This window comes from Pezoporus flaviventris, unplaced genomic scaffold (genome assembly GCF_033815535.1).
Source record: "Pezoporus flaviventris isolate CSIRO_AGI_PZ_B2104156 unplaced genomic scaffold, CSIRO_AGI_Pfla_v1 ptg000083l, whole genome shotgun sequence".
NCBI classification, from domain to species: domain Eukaryota; kingdom Metazoa; phylum Chordata; class Aves; order Psittaciformes; family Psittacidae; genus Pezoporus; species Pezoporus flaviventris.
In genome coordinates, this window is record NW_026892631.1 from 9,840,594 (window position 1) to 9,860,412 (window position 19,819).

At 37.4% G+C, this 19,819-nt stretch overlaps 1 protein-coding gene across 2 annotated transcripts in view; it reads right to left on the reverse strand.

The window, feature by feature from the left end:
* Positions 1-19,819, reverse strand: part of LRPPRC (leucine rich pentatricopeptide repeat containing) — a 91,146-nt gene that overhangs the window by 1,789 nt on the left and 69,538 nt on the right. For both annotated transcript variants that reach the window (XM_061475514.1, XM_061475513.1), the window contains exons 30-37: positions 17,128-17,251; positions 13,378-13,466; positions 9,865-10,069; positions 8,090-8,229; positions 7,810-7,925; positions 4,889-4,963; positions 3,457-3,541; positions 45-187 (exon numbers count right to left, since the gene is read on the reverse strand). In XM_061475514.1, coding sequence (XP_061331498.1) covers positions 45-187; positions 3,457-3,541; positions 4,889-4,963; positions 7,810-7,925; positions 8,090-8,229; positions 9,865-10,069; positions 13,378-13,466; positions 17,128-17,251 — 977 coding nt within the window. The remainder of the gene's footprint in view (positions 1-44; positions 188-3,456; positions 3,542-4,888; positions 4,964-7,809; positions 7,926-8,089; positions 8,230-9,864; positions 10,070-13,377; positions 13,467-17,127; positions 17,252-19,819) is intronic.

Genomic DNA, 19,819 nt, shown 5'->3' on the forward strand with positions numbered 1-19,819 from the left:
ATACACAATTCTGCAGATCTATTTCTTAATTAGACAATACTCACAGGGGGCTCAGTGAAAGGGACAGGCTCTCCTGCTTTCTTCAGAAAAGCTGCCACAGATTTCAGAGATAGCTCGTGCAGCTTTATATTCTTCTCTTTTGTTTTCTCATACAGAGCTTTCACAGAAGCAACATCCCCATCTAATTCTGAGGAAAAAATCCCAAAACAAACCCCAGTGATTAAATGCTCCTCTTTTCACCTGTTTCCATGATGTCATGCACTCCTACTACTTGCCAAAACATACTATACATATTTTAATATACAGTATTCCAACTATTCCGGATACTCTTCATATCCTACTGACAATTCACATAAAAGAACAGAACACAGCCATTCTAGCTTTCCTTTTCATTGGAGGCTGGATGATCAATTCCTTCGAGCATGTGCTCGAGTAGGAGCTGTACGGTAAAAACACACCACTCTAGGATGCGAGACACAGAGCCACATGTGTCTTTCTGAAGCAAATGATAAAAAATAAAAACAGAAGCTAAACCAAAAGCCACCCAAATTCAGAATGTGAAAAATCTAGGACACAATTTAATTCCCCGAAGTAAGGGCAGAATACTGTTAGTTACAAGTGCTGGCTACATCAAAGGTATAACCTAGAGGAACACAGAAAGCAAAGGTCAGATGCTCATGCTAGAACACAAAACTCATTTCATCTTACAGAGTAGGAGAAAATTTTTCGCTGACCCACTAACACTATTTAAAACTGTAGCTGCTCACGTAACCGGTAACATTCTTCTGGATATTCCATGGAAGGCACCGTGCCCTGCAACAGGTTCTAGCTAATCCATTCTTCATTTATTTAAAGCACTATTTACACTTCTAGCTGTAAAAGACTGGGGTGTATGTTTCTCCTTCCCCTAAACTGGGAGAGGGGATGAACTCCTCCCTTTACTTTGAGTCCTTCTTAGCCATAGACTTTTCTACTGCTCAGACATCTGTTTCAGAAGCATTAGGATGACACTAAAGTGACCCCTTACAGTTTCACTGCTGTCCTCAGGATCCTAGAAGCAGTACAACAGTTGCCATCTGGCACCTTGTGAACCAAAAGCAAGCCATGACGTTCAGTTAAATTCATTTTGCTGCTTAGGAAAACGCAAACATCTCCAGCATGGGAGCTGTCTCGGGTCTTACTTGTTCACATTTGGAAATGCCATATGCGTGACCAGAGGGGCTACAAAAACAATGGTTATTAAAGGAAAAAAAAACCACCCCACACAAGCTTTAATTATGCAGAAATGGACAGCTTGTGTCCCATTCTCATGAGAAAACGCTTTTCAGTCATATCTGGCAAGTGGCTGAGCAACTTCACGAATGTGGGAGGTTACTGCAGAAAACTGCATGAAGTGATAGTTTAATGAAATTGAGAATAGAAAATTAATAGAAATTGTTAATTTTCTATTTCTTTAAAATAGATACATTCATTGTATGCAAGAAAAAAAAAAAAGACCTAATACTTAGGTAGCATTTAATGGACCACCCAAATGCGATTTTACACATTTCCCTTTTCTAGAAGGTATCCGTAAGAGATCATGCACCTCACCAGATGGAGGAAGTCTAGTCCTGGCAGTCCTGAATCCTATCTCAGGATAGGGAGAGGAGTCATGTCCCCTTATTTGTTCAGTTGTGGATGTCTGATACATGATCAGACTTTTCAGCTGTGGCCTACATTCCATTGTATCTTTGCTAAACACGTAATTATTTTTTGTCCATTTATTTTCATAACTAGCAACAGTAACCAAGTGTGGTAGTAGCACTCTGTTATCTTTCATTCCCCTTTCTAAATAATTACAAGTAACAACGGACCTGACAAGAAAACTATTTGTTCTCTAGAAAATGATAACACTACAAGTTTGGACTTGGCCCAAAATGAGAAAGCACGTTTTAAAGCATACTAACTGTAAAATGGTAAAACAAAATCTTTCAAACAGAAGACCTTATTTCTAGCCCTCTTGGCTAGAACACAACCAGGCAAAGCCTTCTAAATTTCAGCTGTGCTAAATATTTTGCTGATGATCATTTTAACAGCCAAATGAAATTAACCTACTCACCACTTCAGAAAGTATCGAAAATGGAAAGGAAGGGATGATGGAAAGAGGTACCTAAATTGTTGTTCGTGTGTACAGGTCTGACTATATTCTGTCGCCACATAGTACACATGGTAATAATGTCCCTGAATATCCTAAGAGTAGGACACAACCTGACTCCCTAGAACAGAAATATGCAATAGAAAATGCGAAGATGCCCTAGTATGACTCAACCAGACCAGCCCTGCTGAAGTGGATCAAGATGTACACTCTTCTACTCAATACTGGAGTGGAAATCCCCACCTCCTACAGGCCAGATGCTTGTAGAGAATAACCTGGGAACAGCTTTTAAAACTGTTCATGCTGGTACTCAATGTCTCCTCTAGAACTTGCCACAAGCCAGATATATCTCTGCCTAAGAAACTACAGCAACCATCTGTTCATCACATAACAGTGTGGCTTTGCATGTTGAATACACCCTCACCACTGTTTTACATATCAGAGAGCAAGCGATTGATTCTCTGCAATCTCTTTATGAAATTGTTGTACTATGATGCAGTTGGCAAGGGTACTGAAAAAATTACTTAAATCACTTATGGAGTTTCTACTGGGGTAAAAAAGGAGTAAAGAGCTAATGATAACTATAAAGCAGCAAGTACATGCTGGTGATAAAAGGGCAGGGTTTTTTTTGTTTTATAAAAACATGCTAGGACACTCACCCTGCTGTGAATGAAACCATGGGGCTAAACCATTATGGTAGTGATTGCTGTTTTGAACATTACTAAGCAAGTGAAACTTGTAAGCTAGCTACTACATCATGAGAACTTCTACAACTTCATTCAAATACAGCACTTGTATTTCTTTAACAGCGTAACTTGGATTTGAAGTCTACTTAAGTTATTCCTACTTTATTACCTCTGTGATAGAATGGAGCACAAGGGCTTCTGTCATGTATTACAAGCAGAAAGATGTAACACGTTAAGAGTATTTACACCTATAATAAAACTGGAGGACCATATCAGAGCACACAAGGCAAATAACACTACAGCTCAGAGCCATAAGCTTCCAACTGAGTGTTGCCACAGGGGCTATGTGCTGGATTTTCATGGGTTAAAGTTGCAGATAAACATACTTAAATAAGCAACTTGATTTTTTAAGAGCTATTCCTCTCCAACTATAATGAGAACTGATTAGCACCTCAAACCAGCTACTTGGGAAGGCATCTGGAATATTAATTTTGGCTAAATTAAACCAGGTATAAAAAACCTACACTAATAACAATAAGGTCCTTCAACATTACTGATACTAGTTCTAATGGTTTTCATGACTTTGCTGAATGTCTTGAGAGCTCTTACTAAAATCTATTCCGGACAATACATTACCGTAACATTTCATGAGGTAACAGTATGCAATTTCTTGATCTAGATGCTGAGGAATCAGTTCCAGAAGTGTCTCGATCGTCTTTGCCTACAAAATTTAATACACAAACAAAAAGAGCATTAACTTCAAATCCTAAAGAACAAAATAAAATTGCCAAAGTTCAAATAATTGTTTCAGATCTTTTAAGTGAAATGAACTGCACTGATAACAAAGGAATGGCCTGTACAACAAAAGTAGACATAACTTCCTTCCCAAAATTTCATATGCAGATAGGAAGTAGTCAAAGAAACCAGGCACAAAAATAAATCCAACAAAATACGGGACTAGCCTCCCTACTCAATAAGTCTTAACGTCAGTTTCTCACTGTTTTTTTAAAGGAAGCAATTCATATATTAATGAGCATATGTCAGAATCTCAATCAATTAAAAAAAAATCATGCAAACCACTCAGCAGCCTTCACAGACCTAGAGGTCAATAGTAGCCATGATCAGTGCTTAAAAGAATTCAGATCACTGATGTGCTTAAATTTGGAACCTCCCTCCCTCAACCTCCAATTCCAGTTTCAAAAACTCTCAGGTCCTGAATTTAAAAAAGTTTCTAGAAATTAATAGCATCTTTATCACATGCTATTCACTTCCACAAGTTAGTAAAATTTCAGCTTGAAAAGCCAGAAGATGCCAAGTTTTTCTGATTTCTTCTACAGACACCAAAAGATGGGTGTTTATCATCATCATATTTATCCCCACTTCAAGCGAAGTTTTAATCTGGGAGTATTTAATGGCAATTTCTACACAACATAAATGTGCAGTTTCCCTCATTTGTATCTATTCCAGTTTGTGCATTAACTGTCTCCTGATGCTGCTCCCCAGTGAAAGAGAAATCGATGTGGTTTTGTGGTTTATAGAGAATGAGCAAAGCACCAGGAATCTAAACAGATACTCAAAACTAGAAACATACCCAAACCACCTAACCCCGTTAGTTGCTGGCTGGGGTTAAACCATGACACAAGTAATATGAAATGTGCCCTTTAATGTAAACACAGAGGCATTTTATCATTAGATAGAGGCTGAGGTTTTAACTTGCATTTGTATTCACACAATGTAGCCAACAAAAGAAGTACTTTCAGGTTGCGAGACTGAACTGGAGAGTGCAGTAAAACATTTAAAGCACAATGTTTGTGGGGTATAAAGTAAAACATCAGAAATGCAGGAAATTACTGAAACAACAGAAAAATATTAACTACACCCTCCTTTTCATCATGCTCCATAAAGTAAATTGTTCCTTTAAATGTAACCAGCTCTGATTATTAACCTTCTCCCTCCCCAAGAAATCTGATAAAGCTGTCAACTGTGAAGTTCAAGGTCTAAAACTTCAAAGGTTGACGAAATAGTATTCTGCTTCATAGACAATGAAATACATGAAAAAATACTCTACCTGTCCAGGCTTAGATGCCAACCTAGCCATAAAATTCATAAAAGCTCTCTTCTCCTCAACTAACGCACCGCACCTCTAAGGAAAAAGGAACAGTTCATGTAGCAGTCATGAGTATGTCAGTGATAAACAAAATTACTAATCACAGATGTTTAAAATAATATACTAACATACAACCTATTTACAAGGTAATAACAGAACATTAGGTTGAAAAAAAAAACAAACCAACCCAACAACCCCAAAACCACCAGAAAATTACCACTGAACACAGGGAACAAGTTTGTTTCAGGCACCGTTTTGATAAACACTGTTTTAAAAAGGAAGGTATAAAGTTTGTTTAAAACAATAGGGGAAAGAATTGAACTAATACTTCAACATACCACAAAAATGGTTTTAGGACTGCAAAAGAATGAAAAAGAGAAACACTATTCCTCTCCAATTATACTGCCAAGCATTCACAAGTGAGCTAGGGATCATAAGGTTAATTATACATTTAATAAGGTGTCAGGGAGATAACTGCTCGTTTCTTTATAAAAATTAAAATGTACAAAGCAAGTTCTCTTTAAAGTATAATTACCTACACTTATGCATACAAAGGACTGATTTCAATCTCTCTATTTTATAAAAGGCTTTCACTGCAATAGACAGTGTTTGAGAGAGAGAGAAGTTGAACTTGGAAAAGTTTGAGACAGACCAGATAAAAATCAAAAATCCATCTTACATTAGAAAAAAGGGCAAAATAAAATCTGCAAGACAATATTGCAGTGTATTTTCTTCAAAGGCATCAGTCTCAAGATTCTTACAATGCACAGTGCTTTTTACCAGCTGCAAGACACTTTCACTACCAAAATGCACAAGAAGAAGAGAATACTGCTCATGTAAAAACGCACATACCATCAATTTACTACATTCAATTAGTGACTTAGACTTCAGCAAACAAGAAATTATGTAACACAGTCTGACAAGCTCTTTAAGGTCCAAGTGGAAAGGTTTGAAGCCTCATTCCATCAGGCAAACAGACAAAAATATACCTGCAGTGTTCTGACAAAAAAATGCTTTTTGGAGATAAGAGAAATATTCATGGGAGAAACTTGTGACATGGATTCTAGCCATTCTCATCTACTGTCAGTAGGTGCTGTGAGAGGAAAAAGACAGCCTAGCTGGAGAAATGCTCTCCGCAGCCCCCTTTCAAGCTGAAACACCAAACCACTTCTGACTTTGTCAGTAAAAGCATCTGCACTCCAGACAGTAAAAAAAGACACTGCTGCTGTCTCTTGAACTGTTACATAGCCTCTTAAATGCATTTTGGAAAGCAAAGATTCTCCACGTGTATACTAGTATGTCATATTATTGCAAGCAAAATAATTCATTTAGATTGTGAATTACTTTTCAAGAAAATAACAAATGGACAATGATTATTCCTATCTTCTAGTTGCCTATGAGCAGAACACTTGAACCACAGTAGCTGTCAAGAATGCTTAGCACAACTGAAAAATGTTTCCTGCACCATATAAAACCAAAATTCTCTCATACACACAGAAGTTTCAACTCCTGCTTGTTTGTGGATGTCCACTTAACATGAAATATTTAAAAGTTTCCCCCCAGATACAGTGTATAAATGTTATCTTGAGCCACAGATTTAATTCCAGCAGTTGTATGGTGCGTAATAACAAGTTTTAGGAATATACGAATGGAAATTATTCCATGTTTTGAAAAATATTAAGAATTTACAGATTTCACTTAAAAATGCAACTCCCCCCTTTCGTCACAGCAGCAAGAAATTGTAACCGATTTGCATTCACTCATTCGATTTCATTCATTTCATCAAAGAGCAATCAAAATTGAGGAAGAGTAAAAAATAACTTGAGATTATTCTTTTTTATTTTTATGTGTCATGCTATATAGCAAGAGGGTTTTATATAAAAACTGTAGTTGCCTTTTAAACCAATACTCAGATGAGCAGTTAGGCAAAGCAATAAACAAAGTAATATTCCAGAGCAGGGAATATACAAATAAGACACCTCACACTGTAGCACAAGTAACTCAACACATTTGTTGGTGTGCAAAAAATGGCCTTAGCTGGATGGATGAAGCAGAGCTTTTTCTTTAGCAGCTTAAAATACTTAGGAAGTGGTAAACGTGCAGTATGCACTATGAGGATATGGTAAAAGGCCTTGAATACAGAACAGTTCTCAGACTTGGTGGACTGCTGGACTGCCACCTGCTGGGATGAGCCTCCCTGATGGACCCTGTTTGTGCACGCTCCCATCATCCCACCTCTGGCTTGGCTTTGTCCTTAGCTCTGTAAAAATGGCATGAATGCAGCTGTCTCATCCCTTGAGGATGGCGAACTCAGCTGAGACCGTGGCCCAGAGAGCAGCATTTGTCTTTTAATGCATCTGTGACACTCAAGTGAATAGAAAGCAAAATCAGCCCTTAAACCCCAAACACAGCGTATACAGTGTTATAGCAACCAAGTGAAATAAAGTCCATGAAAAGCAGACATTGCTTTCTTCTGGTTTGCAAACTACAGCTCTAAGTTATCATGTTTACAGCACTTAAGAATTTATGTGAGAAGTCGCAAGGAAATGGTTTGCAAGCATTTTGCAAGAAACAGCAGCTTGTAAACAGCAAACATATAAAAGAGTATTTGCTTTGGATGGAATTTCAAGCAGTATTCAACTCTTACCCCCTTCAGGTTGTTAGAAGACAAAATACCTTCTGACTCCGGCACCCACTACTAGTGTTAGTACCACAGCACTGGCCTGTGGTTTGAAATAGCCTAAACCATGCTACTGCTACGCACACTAATTCAAAAGCATACTAGTACTAACCTATGCTATACAACACCTCTTCTTGACAATTTCTCAGCTAACCTTTGACGAGCTCTAAGCATTTCTGTACCTCTCTTATTATGTCATTACCTGTATCAGCGATCTGGCATCTTCCACTCTGTTTGCACTGACATATTGAAGGAAAAGATCTGTGACAGGTCTGTAAATTCCATGCTGACTGGCCAGTCGTTCTGCCATCACACCAACTGCAAAATGATGGGTATATAAGGAAAAAAAAATTGATTGAAAAGACACTTTTGTAAACTTCACAGGCATGATTTATGCTGACTGAGCAGGTTTTACATGTAATAGCTCTTTCGGAACACCTCTGTCTAGTCAGACTATTTAAATATCATTGCAATTAACTTACATTTTTCCAAAGCTGGTTCTAGTCCTTCCTCAGACACCCTTCTTAACAAATAGGAAATACTTTGGACAGCTTGATCAGGATTCTGTGCACCAGAGATAAGCAGAGGCTCAAGGTATTCCACAGCAGCATCAAGGCCATTCCTAAGAAAAGAGATTGAACTGGTTTAGTTTCTGAAATCAAGATTTCTAAAAGTCAAGAAACAATTATATTAAACTCTTTGTTTTCTACATTAAGGTTATATTTCCCAGAATGGGTGAGTACCTGTCACTCAGGTATTGTCAAAGTGAAACCATTTGTGACTGAATGAATAAATTAACCCATAAATAATTTTTTTTGACCTTTAACTTGCACAAAGCCTAAGCAATTTTGACACAATTTTGCCTCAGTAAGAAAGAAAAGTTCTGCTATCTGTTTTAGGAAAATGTGTTCTGCTGATCTAGAAAGCAAAATCAGAACATTAACAGAAAGTATCTGAATAATTAATGCACCCAACTAAATTTTTTTAATGCTATTCAATTAATTATTTACCCAATTTTTCCCCTGCCTGCCTTTTTAGATGCAAAAGGCAACACTAAATGTCATTTGCAAGATATTTAAGCATGTATAAAGTCAGCATTATTATGCTGCTGCTAAGCCTTTTCATAGGTTCAGGCTAGTTGCGGTATGGGAAAAGCAAAGTTGATGCTGTTTAGATAACCCGCACCTGCATGTAGCTGTTTCTTCATTGATTCTTGCCACCAATCTACATCTTAAGAACACAGCATGATTTTGCAACGCTTTTATGACATGGAAATACAGGAAAACATGCAGCTTATGAGACAAATCCTGAAGTATCTCTCCTATTTGGAGTGTTGAATTGAGGTAAAAGTCGATGCACTAGAACTGTCTACCAAGGACCACTCAGACCTAAGTATTTACAGGATCAGGTCTTTATAGACAGATTGTTATTCAGTAGCTGAAAACAGACTGAGCTCACTACTGGAACAAGCCTGCACAGCTCTCCTTCAAGTCTTCTTGCTGTTCTGGTCTGCATGCCTCAGGCAATCGGGTGTTTGTTACGTACTACACAGTTCTACAGCTTTCCTGCAGAGTTAGACACAGGAGCTCTACCTCATGAAACTGGTTTGAAATAAACCAGAGTATGTAGGTTTCTTGGAAGACTGGTTCCTGCAAAGCATATTTGAGAAGTTCATAGTATGTCCCGTCTCCCAGAAGTGCTTTCCCCATGCAGTTTTATACAAAGGATAAACTAGCACAGTACCAATGTATCAACTAAAGCAGAAATGCTAGCCAGAAGACAATACTGTATTAAACGGTTGAATCAAAGGATGCTCAAAGTGTGGGATTATCATGATTGAAACAATGGCCTAAACCAGCATAGCAGCCATTTTTTTTTATAACTAGAAAAAAAAGGACTCCACAGATAAATGTCTTTCACATTTTGAAAGAATAATATTTTGCCATTTCAACTACTGGAACAGGTAGCAGATTTCTGTAGGTGTAGTATATTAGAACAAAGGTACCAAAGCTAAATTACACCATTGTAGAAGACCATATGCCCTCCCAGATGCTTCATAGCTATCCCAGTATTTCATTAAGTCATTTTCAACCTCAAATGTGTTTGGGACGATACCAGAACAGAACTGCACAGTACACTGCTCAACTTGACCAGAATTTTAACAACTAGGACACTGTGATAATGAAATGGATAATGAAAGTGATTTCCCACCGCTCTGCATAAAAGAATTACATGTACTAGTCCTAGAAATACTTACTTTTTAGTATGAGCCAATGCAATAGCATTAGCCATTAGTGAGGCAGGTATACCAATTGCTTTTGTGTTGTGTTCCAGCATGTCTTTAAGTGCTTGCAGGTTCTTTAGATCTCCTTTATCTGCCAGAGGCTGAATGAGAGCCATAACTGCTGATCTACTAGGCAAGGAGCCACTGTCAAGTACTCCTTTTAAAACGGCCATGGCATCTGATGATGGTAAAAGAAACAAGGGAAAAGGAAATCAGATTTTAGTTCAGAATGCAACCATGCTGCTGGTATCATTAACCCTACCCTTTTAAAAACATTTACAGAAAATAATTCTCTTACTGAACTTAAGCCCCAAAAATGCTATAGTGAATAACAACTTGAATATATACACACACTAACAGAAACTTTCAGCAGTACTACAGCATTTTAACCTGAATTATTTCATCAATAAAGTTAAGATACTTCTTAAATTTAATTTAGTACCCAGCTCAAGGAAAGCATCTGTGTCATAAATGTCCTCCCTTATGACCATAAAGTCATGGCCTTTTCAGCTTGTTTTTTTCTCCAAACTATAACCAATTTTCTTTAAAAAACCCAAGACTTTGCGTGCATAAGAACAGTGTTAAAATGTAACTTATTACTGAAATTGCCAAAGTCTGGTCCGCAGATTTGTCTTTTTAAGTGTGCACCAAAACTTTGTTTACCAACATTTAGTTTTTAAATAAAAGCACTGGACAATTTCTATAGAAGAACAAAAACAAACTTGAAATTGGACAGCTCCCTCAAAGCCTCCTACAATTGTAGCAATTACCTATGTTAAAAACATACAAAATCTCTTGTCCGTCTACCACAAATATCCCAAACCCATTGTAGTTGAAGTCACCCTCATTGCTCTACCCAGAATTCTTGTCAATTTACGTTATCCATGAGCAAACATCCACAGAAAGACATGCCCCTCTGGTAAAAATCTTTCACTCCTTACCAACATAGGCAGGATTAGTCACAGATAATAATTATAATACCAAGGGATAACACTTATACACCCACTTGAACTCCACAGCATTAACATTCCAATATGCAGGTACTGCAGAAACAAAGTATTACCTTCTACATGAGAGGAAGAAAAAACATCCTGTATGCCTAACCTCACTCCACAGCACATTTTCTTTCTGCTCCCCTCCCTCCCCCCCCTTCTTTTTAGGGAAAGAAAAGGAGCAACCCATCAGGGACAAGATTCCCAAAATTTAAAAAGCAAACTTAAAACACATGCTGAAATTCAAATGCTCTCCTATGGTGCACGCTGTAAGTCCAAGCTCTCTTTTGCATGGAGCGTGCCAGCCTTCTCAAGAACACACACAGAGGAAAACCTGGAAGTTGCATTTGTGCAGCACTACTGCAAGAAATTCTGTACTAGGAGTATACTGGATAATTCTGCTGCTATCTTTATATTTTCCCTTACACAAAAGCATCCATTACTCCCGAGTTCTTAATTTATCTCTTGATATTTTAGTACTTAAAAGCAGGTAACTACGTGCTTGTGAAAACCGACCGTTAATCTTTTAAAAGGCTTTCCTATAAACTCTGCCAATTCCCTACCATGAAACTTGAGTTCCGACTCTTCAAGTAACCTGGGTTTTAACCAAGCTCTTGTTTGGAGATATTACAGCTCTTACAAGTATACTTCGGGACCTACATTACACAGCGAAGAATGATGGTGAATGTAATGAGGAAGTGATAACGCCAGCAAGTTTTACACAAGCAAAAGCCATCACAGGATGCAGGTCAAATGTAGTTAGCTAACAATAGATTACAAAAAGACAGTACCCAAAGTTTTTCTGGGTAATCAGAAAATGACTCGTCTGGGTGAAATATTTCATAGCTTGCATTTTCAAGGCTTCTGTTATAAAAAGAGAAGCAGTATCTTTCAAATTAAAACAGAAACAAGGATCAAGTTGGACCGTTCAATTAAATTACCAAAGTAAAGCTTGTTCAATGCAAAAGGTAAAGGAAAATACAGCTTTGCAAAGCAATGGAATTCCAAAGACTTCTTGAGACACTTCGTATTGTGCAAAAAGAAACATTTCTAGGGTACTGCAAGGGAGAGAGTTTTTGTGGCAGGGAATTTAGCATGCTAGCTAAAAAGTACTCATATAGTTAGCACAGGAGACTGGTGTAATAGAGAAACATCAGTGATGCTCTGAAGAAGGGGAGGTTTTTCTTCAGCGTAATATTTAAGGGAGAACTAGCAAAAATTCACTGCATACTGGACAAGAAAAAGCAGATTTGTTAGAGTAAAATCAAAGCGGAAAGTCAGCTGAAGGCTTTGAAAGCTGTGAAAACTTAAGACCTGCCAAGAGCAAGAGAAGCAATTGCATTGACCACGTATATTTCAGTTGGTAACTCCTGGCAATGACGTCAGACTGGAGACTGAAGGGGAAAGGGACTGAAAAGAAGACAAGTTTATCAGCTGCACGAAGGAGTACACATGAGAAGATGCATCTCAATGCTCATCTTAAAGTATATTAATGGACCTGATATTACACAGGTATGGGCTACTGCAGCTATACATATTGGAGATAAATAAAATTAACTGATGGCAGTATCCAAACTGTATTTTCTGGTACTAAAGTAAAATCCAATCCAGTGTAATACACTTTCTTTGTACATTTGTATGTTGCCAGTATGTTTAAAGGTACTGGCAGAAATACGCATCAACACTGCAGGGATAAAAGACAGCACTGCATGTAAAGCTACCTGCCTGCAGAGTTCCCATCTCTCACCAGAGTTCTACTGCACAACTGAATAAGTAAAATTCAACACCGTGGAGCTGAACTCCTCCCTGCAAAACAACCAATGCCGAGAACTAAAACGACACAACTGTAAACTTTACCCACCATCTTGCTGGGTACCCTTATGTACTCTTCAGCCACCCTTTCCTTTTGGATCATCACTTTTAGGTTAAAAAGAAAAACCAACTGAATATTTTGTTACTGTTGGTATTGAGAACTATTAAAAAGTATTTGATTAAGTTTTTAAATCAATATTATAATCATTTAGTGCACAATCATGCACATTTAACAGTCAATTTAACTCATCTGGTATCTCACACAACCAACACAATATGCAAGAAACAACTGCTGGGAATTGTTTCAGATGCTCTAAAGTATGTTAATTTCCAAAGCAAAATGACTTGTGCTGTGAATTTTAACGCACTTGAAAGCCTGTACTTTCTCTCGTTCTGGAGCACAAATTTTGCATGTCTGAAGAGCTGTGATTCATCTTAAGAAAACCCATCTTGTGTTAAATGGAATGGAAACTGGACTAAGTGGTCAAATGACAAGTACATTCATATTCAAGCTGTATTATAAATGCATGTACAGTAATTTACGTCTCTCAGCTACCACAAAAGGCTCTTGATAAGCAGGTAATTTGCTAAATGGACTCCTTTATCCAAGTATTCGAAGGGCGTTACAAGAAAAATCTGCAGAGGCATTAATGTGACGTAAAGGTCAAGCATTGTGACATACCTTTCAAATAATCCCGCCTAACTTGCGATATGATGAGGAGGCTGCTGGCAGCACTGTTCAGTGTGAAGCCCTTGATGTGGGTCTCAGCACTAAAAGAAGCAGACATTTAGAAAGGAATTACTGACATGCTTCTGATACGATAATAAATGGTTGAGCACCAAGGTGAAATTATAAAAACTACTGTTCGTATGTTAAAAATATTGCTGCAAAATATCGACCTGGAGACAGCTTTTGTGTTATCCTGTCAATGGTTATAGAAGGATAATTTTTTTTTGCATTCTGACAGATGACAAAGTTGGAAGTGAGCAACAAAAGAAACAAAGTACAAGATTTTTTTTAAACAATCGGTTCAGATTCTTGAATGCTGACATATTAGATGACTAAAATAACTGCATGCCCTGCATTGTTCTGTTGTATCCTAAGCTGGATACTTTTTCTTCTTTTTTCAATAGTCACCATAATTATAAAATATAAAACTATTCTTTCAGCAATAAAAATGAAACATTTATTTTCAGCACTGTATATTTTAAACATAAACTAAAGCATATTATGAACTAACACCGTATCATTTGGTTGATTAATTTTCAAATTTCTGTCATCTAGATGTATACAGGTTTTAAAGTGAACATACTACATTTGCTGCCTTAGCCATGTTAAAATTGTATTTCACTTATCAATTCTTCGTCTCCTGTAATACAAAACTTCACAGATCTATAGCACAGAGAATCGTTACTTTAATAACACCGCTAGAGCTTTTCTAACACACTGAAAATTAGTCAAGAGAGGCTAACCAGCAATCATATTGATCCTGTACTACAGAATGGTCCTGTTCCCAAATGACAGAGAACCACATTTTTAATATATAAGGATAAGTTTACAAATGTTCATTTCTAGATTACAAAATCTCTACACAGAAAAGGGGGGCATTGCCATTTACCATATCAGCAATCAAGATAAACCTCACTGATCATCTTGTGGCAAACAACTGAGCAGCCTACCTACTTGAACTCGAGGCTGAGCGGATTGGGAGGTAAGCAGGGTCATTGCTAAATTATTCTCCTCAATCCCAAGAAAATCCTTCACAGTGCACACAATATGACTATCCTCTCAGTCACTTTCAGCCTCCCAGGCTCAGAAATGCAGTCACTGGACTCTGGGATTTTCTTACTCTCCCAACCAATCCTCTTAATCCCTGCCTAAGCACCCACTGCTCAGTTCCACATTTTTTTCCCTTTGTCCCATCTGTCAAAGCCCCTAAGTCAACAATTCATGCATGAGACTGTAAATTACATATAACAAAGGATTTACTTTCTCCAATCTTCCAATCTTTAGTGTGATTAAATAGCTACTATTACAGAACTAATCCATCATTCCAATACTCCTAAATTTCTATTTAAAACTTCTTGGACCAAACGCAGTAAATATTCCTATACACAGCGCTAGAATGTGAAAACAACTAGACCCGGGTTGACCAACATATTAGTAACCTCCTGGGTTGTTTGGTTTGGGGTTTTTTACTCAAATGCAGAGCAGGAGTGCAATTTCCTTCTGCTGCATCACTTCCGCATGGAAGTTGCTCAGTTCTGTTATGAGGAGGGAAGTTCCAAAATTATCTGACCTTTTCAAATAAAAACCCCACTTATTTTGTTGCCTATGCCACTGCTTAGAGTAAGGCACTCAAAATCTTATTTAAATTTCAAATTTGGCTTCAAGCAGAGAAAAAAAGAAAAAGATGCTAGCTTATAGAAACCAAGGCAGCTTTCTTGTATTTTATGAAAACATTAGAAGTTGCACAAGTTTCAGGCCACTGCACACATTTAGGCTTTGTAGGAGTAATCTCTTTGTAATACGAGGTTGGAAAAATTGTCAAGCATGCAGAAATGTGTGCAAACCACACAGATTTGCTATTCCTCACCCATGGGCACTCACACAATCAACTTTGTCTATTTCAGTGAATAATTTAAAACTTACAGACTTTTGAAAATGTTTAATGTAAGCATCATTTTGTTACTAGAAAAAAGATGGCGAGATAAACGCCATGAACACTGCCAATATGAAGCGTTTTCTGTCTTGAGGCAAGTGAGCTGTTACGAGTTTCTTACAATGTCATTATCTGGCATTTCTATGCTACAAGATGGAGTATGAGAGTTCTGAAAGGCACAGGGGTTATGATGGTTGGCTTTGAAGAACCTCTTACCAAGTCCTATTCTCTTTTTTATTATAAAACTCAAGGTTCAGAGGTGTGTCCTTTGAAACACATCTCCAGCTTCATTAGTCTTTACAGTTTTTTGTTCTTTATTTTTACCCCTGCATTTTGAATTTACATACTAAAACACTTATCTGGAGTGGGAATTCAGAATCATTAAAATACTAGGAACAAGCCACTACCTTTTTTCTGCTCTTCCAATCTGCCAGTTACTGCTGAGAACATGCAATACTTTGTGCATCTTTCTTACAACTGTGTTTGAGCAAGGAAGCAGTCAATGCAGTGGAATGTTTTAAACTTCTCCCCTGAAGAATCCTTCAATACATTGCGATACATTCACATTTTGCGTAAATGAACCTAATTTTTATCAACACTCTTCTGTACTCCTAAAAACAGCCTCTTTCCATTTTCTATTTATACAGACTTATCAGTTACTTCCATTTCAGGGAGCGTAATGTGACAAACTGTCTTAGCTTCTTGTTGATATAAGCCATATATTCATCAAGCAGAAACATTCCTTACCATGAAGCCCAGCCACTGAGACCTCTTTGAGAAAACGTTATTTGTTCTTCTGAATGCAGATGTCAAATACTTTTTCAATGAAAGACATTTCTTTGGTCTAAACACTTTTAAAGAAACTATGAAAATAATAAACATCGTCTTACACTATACTGTTCCCAGACATCAAAGATTAAGTTGACTCTAAAAATTACTATACTTTTATAGTGCTTTATGCATCATGGAAGTTACCTACAGGCACTTTCAAATTCAGTGTATCCAGTCAGAGAACACACTTGATGACAACCACTGTTCATGTTTTAGTTGTAGAAACCCAAAGACTTAAATTACTTAAATTTTTGTTTTTTTTCTTGTCTTTATATTGATAAGTAGTAACACTTTTACTTTGAAGCCTATAATCTGACCAGAACACAAGTTACAGGCAATAATTAGAACAAGTGGTGCTCCATGCAACTCACTAAAGGTTAATTCGATTCTGTTGATTCTAATAATAGATGTCAGCAGGTTGGGTTTATTTCAGAAGTGTTAAGAGCTGGATCTAAGGTTTATGGTCATCTCCTAGCCACTGGCATTACAGTCAGATGTACCATTTTGCATCTGGCAGGCAGCCAGCTGCCAGGGAGTGTGGGTAGGGTAGGACAGCAGAGGGATGGGGATGGAGGCGAAGGCTCACAGGCACTTAAGTAAAGGAATGTTGTCTGTTTGGATATTGCTCGAAAGAGGAAAAGGCAGACTGCCAGGAGGGTGGATTTTCAGTTCTGATGCCAAGTACATTTGTTGATACTGTTAGCTGAAATGAGTTATTAGCAACACATACTGTCACACTAGTACCTTTCTAATACACAGAATACCTCTCTATGAAACACTGACATATTTCTTACCATAGCTCCTAACTATCAGTCATGACCTACTGAAAGTCAAGGACTTACCTTTAAATGATCCAGAAATTATTTTACCACATGCCTCACGCAACTGAATTGCTGGGGGACCCAACAACAAATACCCCAAACACAGAAAAGCCTTACATTCGTTTCACTTTGATGGCTTCTTGAAGATAATCCTGTGCTAACAATGCCTTTATAAGGGTTAAGTAAGAATGATGATGAAGCTCATCCTTCCCGTGCATTTTCAAGAAAATAATGTAGGCCTCTAGAAAGGAAAAAAAAAGCCAAAATTAAATGTCTCATTGCAATGATGTTGATCATAGACAGAAATCACCTGTTCATCGAAAAGGTCCATCTTAAATCTGTTTATCCTCTCCTTACATCTTAGAGCCCAAAGCTATTTGTCACAGCTTGCTCAAAACTGCTTACATACAACAACGCACACATATCTCCACGAAGTTTGCTACTGCTCTTTTTCTATATGTGTCTGCTGCTGAAATACCAACACAGCTGTTTAGAAGGGGAAGGCTCAGGATTTTTAAAGCAACACCTAATTCTGGGGTATACAGTTACAGTGTCTGGTGCATGATCATAACAGCATTTAACAAATAATATAGGAGGTGATTCCAATATGGGGAGATCAAATTATTTGGCTACGACAAGATTTATACAAAACATACAATTTACAAATATACAGATATTTAACAAGTAAACTACGCTGCATTTGTTTGACTGATTAACAGTTTTATTTCATGCATTCACAATAACTGTCAGTGTATGAAAAGATGTTACCAAAAGGGGGGGAAAAAAAAATGATAAGCACACTTTTCAGTCATTTATTTTTCTGAAACGAGATTATGCGGCTACAGACACGCAGCTAGAACTGCCATCCAGGCTGTAACGTATGCTAGAAAGCTGTGTTAAAACCACAAATCATCTTTTATACCTAACCTGAGTTTGCACGTTTCATGTAAGGGAACTTAACAAATAACCCCTTTGCTAATGCAAACCATAGCCACAATAACCCTTAAAACTTTACAGAAATACCTGTACAATAACAGTGCGAGGCATTTTAGTTTTTTTATACTTCAGAAGTAAAGATGAAGACATCTCATTTGAATCCTACTGTCACAAAAAGAGTCATACTAATAGCATTTACTACAGTCTGCTGGGGAGTTTTGAGCTGGCATTCCCCAAATCAAAACTGCTGGTGTTCCCTTTGGTTTGAATGTTAAAATCCTTCGACCAAAGAGTATAGAATCATAGAATGGTTTGGGTTGGAAGGGATCTTAAAGATCATCTGTGCAATTTGCAGCCTGGTTGAAGTATACCTACATGAGTCTTGAACTAAGACGCATGCCTGATCAGGTATTATCAGCTTAAAGCTTCTTCAAATGGCATCTAAAATTGTTAAAGTATATTAGCATTCAAAAGAGAAAGTTCTTGGTTTCAAAATCATACTGTGTGTTAGTAGCTATTTCAAGTACAAAGACTTGTTAGAAAAGTGACAACTTGCCAAGAAAGTCTCAGTTCTCAAGACAGTCAAATTTGTTTCAGCAATTGCAATTGTTTGGGATATGTGTAACATGATCCCCCCGAGTCAAGTTCTCACACTGAGGAATCATGATAAAAATGAAAATATGACTTAGCATAAATCAAGCACTTCAGGGAACAGCTTTTCAAAACACCTCCATGTCAGAACTGATAAATTTCTGAAATTAGTTACATAACCAGATTAATATTTTTCCTATCAAAAAGCTGATGCTGATAAAAAGTTATATTCTGCCTTATTACATTCACATCAAAATTACACTGTACTATTATAATATAAAAGCAACAACTTAGTGTTTATGCTGTTGGTTTTTTTTCCAAGGGAATTGTTTCCCAACATTTATCTTTTCTTCCCGCTAATTCCCGGTAGCTCTAGACCACCTCCTCTCGAATACTGCATCTTTAAGTAAAAGAATATGCAGGAATAATTAACTGATAGATTCAGTATCAAATGTTATCATTGATAGTTAGCAGCTACATTTCACAGTTTGGTTTTAGTCTCCCTGCAAGGTCCAAGCCCTATTTAGTTTCCTCCTCCTCTCTACTTGATCATTTATGATATCAAAGGCACAGGACACTTTCCTAGGAATAATGTTTACTGTGAGGGTGGTGAGGCACTGGAATGGGCTGCCCAGGGAGGTTGTGAATGCTCCATCCCTGGCAGTGTTCAAGGCCAGGCTGGACAGAGCCTTGGGTGAGATCGTTTAGTGTGAGGTGTCCCTGCCCATGACAAGGGGGTTGGAACTAGATGACCTTAAGGTCCTTTCCAACCCTAACTATTCTATGGTTCTATGCACTCCACTAATTTTGAAATGTTTCCAGTGAAAATATTTCTGTTTCTCATTTTCTTTTGAGTCCCAAAATTTACCAGCATGAAGGAAATTCTTGGAAACATTTTGTCTGCCCTAATACAAGATTCTTAAATTCATATACATAACATGAGATCGCACACCCTATATACAGAATATCCAGACTTCAGACCTCTAATCAGTGGTCATGCAACTGAATAACTCTATAGAGTCATTTCACTAACAGAAGTGGGTGAATAGCTGACAGGTTCGTATTTTAAAAACTCACGAGCTTAAAAATCAGCATGTCCAACCTGTAAAATACCCTGATAACAGGGAAGAAAAAAACTTGGTATCTTGTATTTATAAATCTTTCTCATTCAGCAAAATTGATTTTTTAAACCTACTTAATTCTATTTCTTATCTGCTTCCAAGTGAGATACCTCTTTATTTGTCATAGCATAGGTGAAGAAATAAGGATTTCCAGAACATTC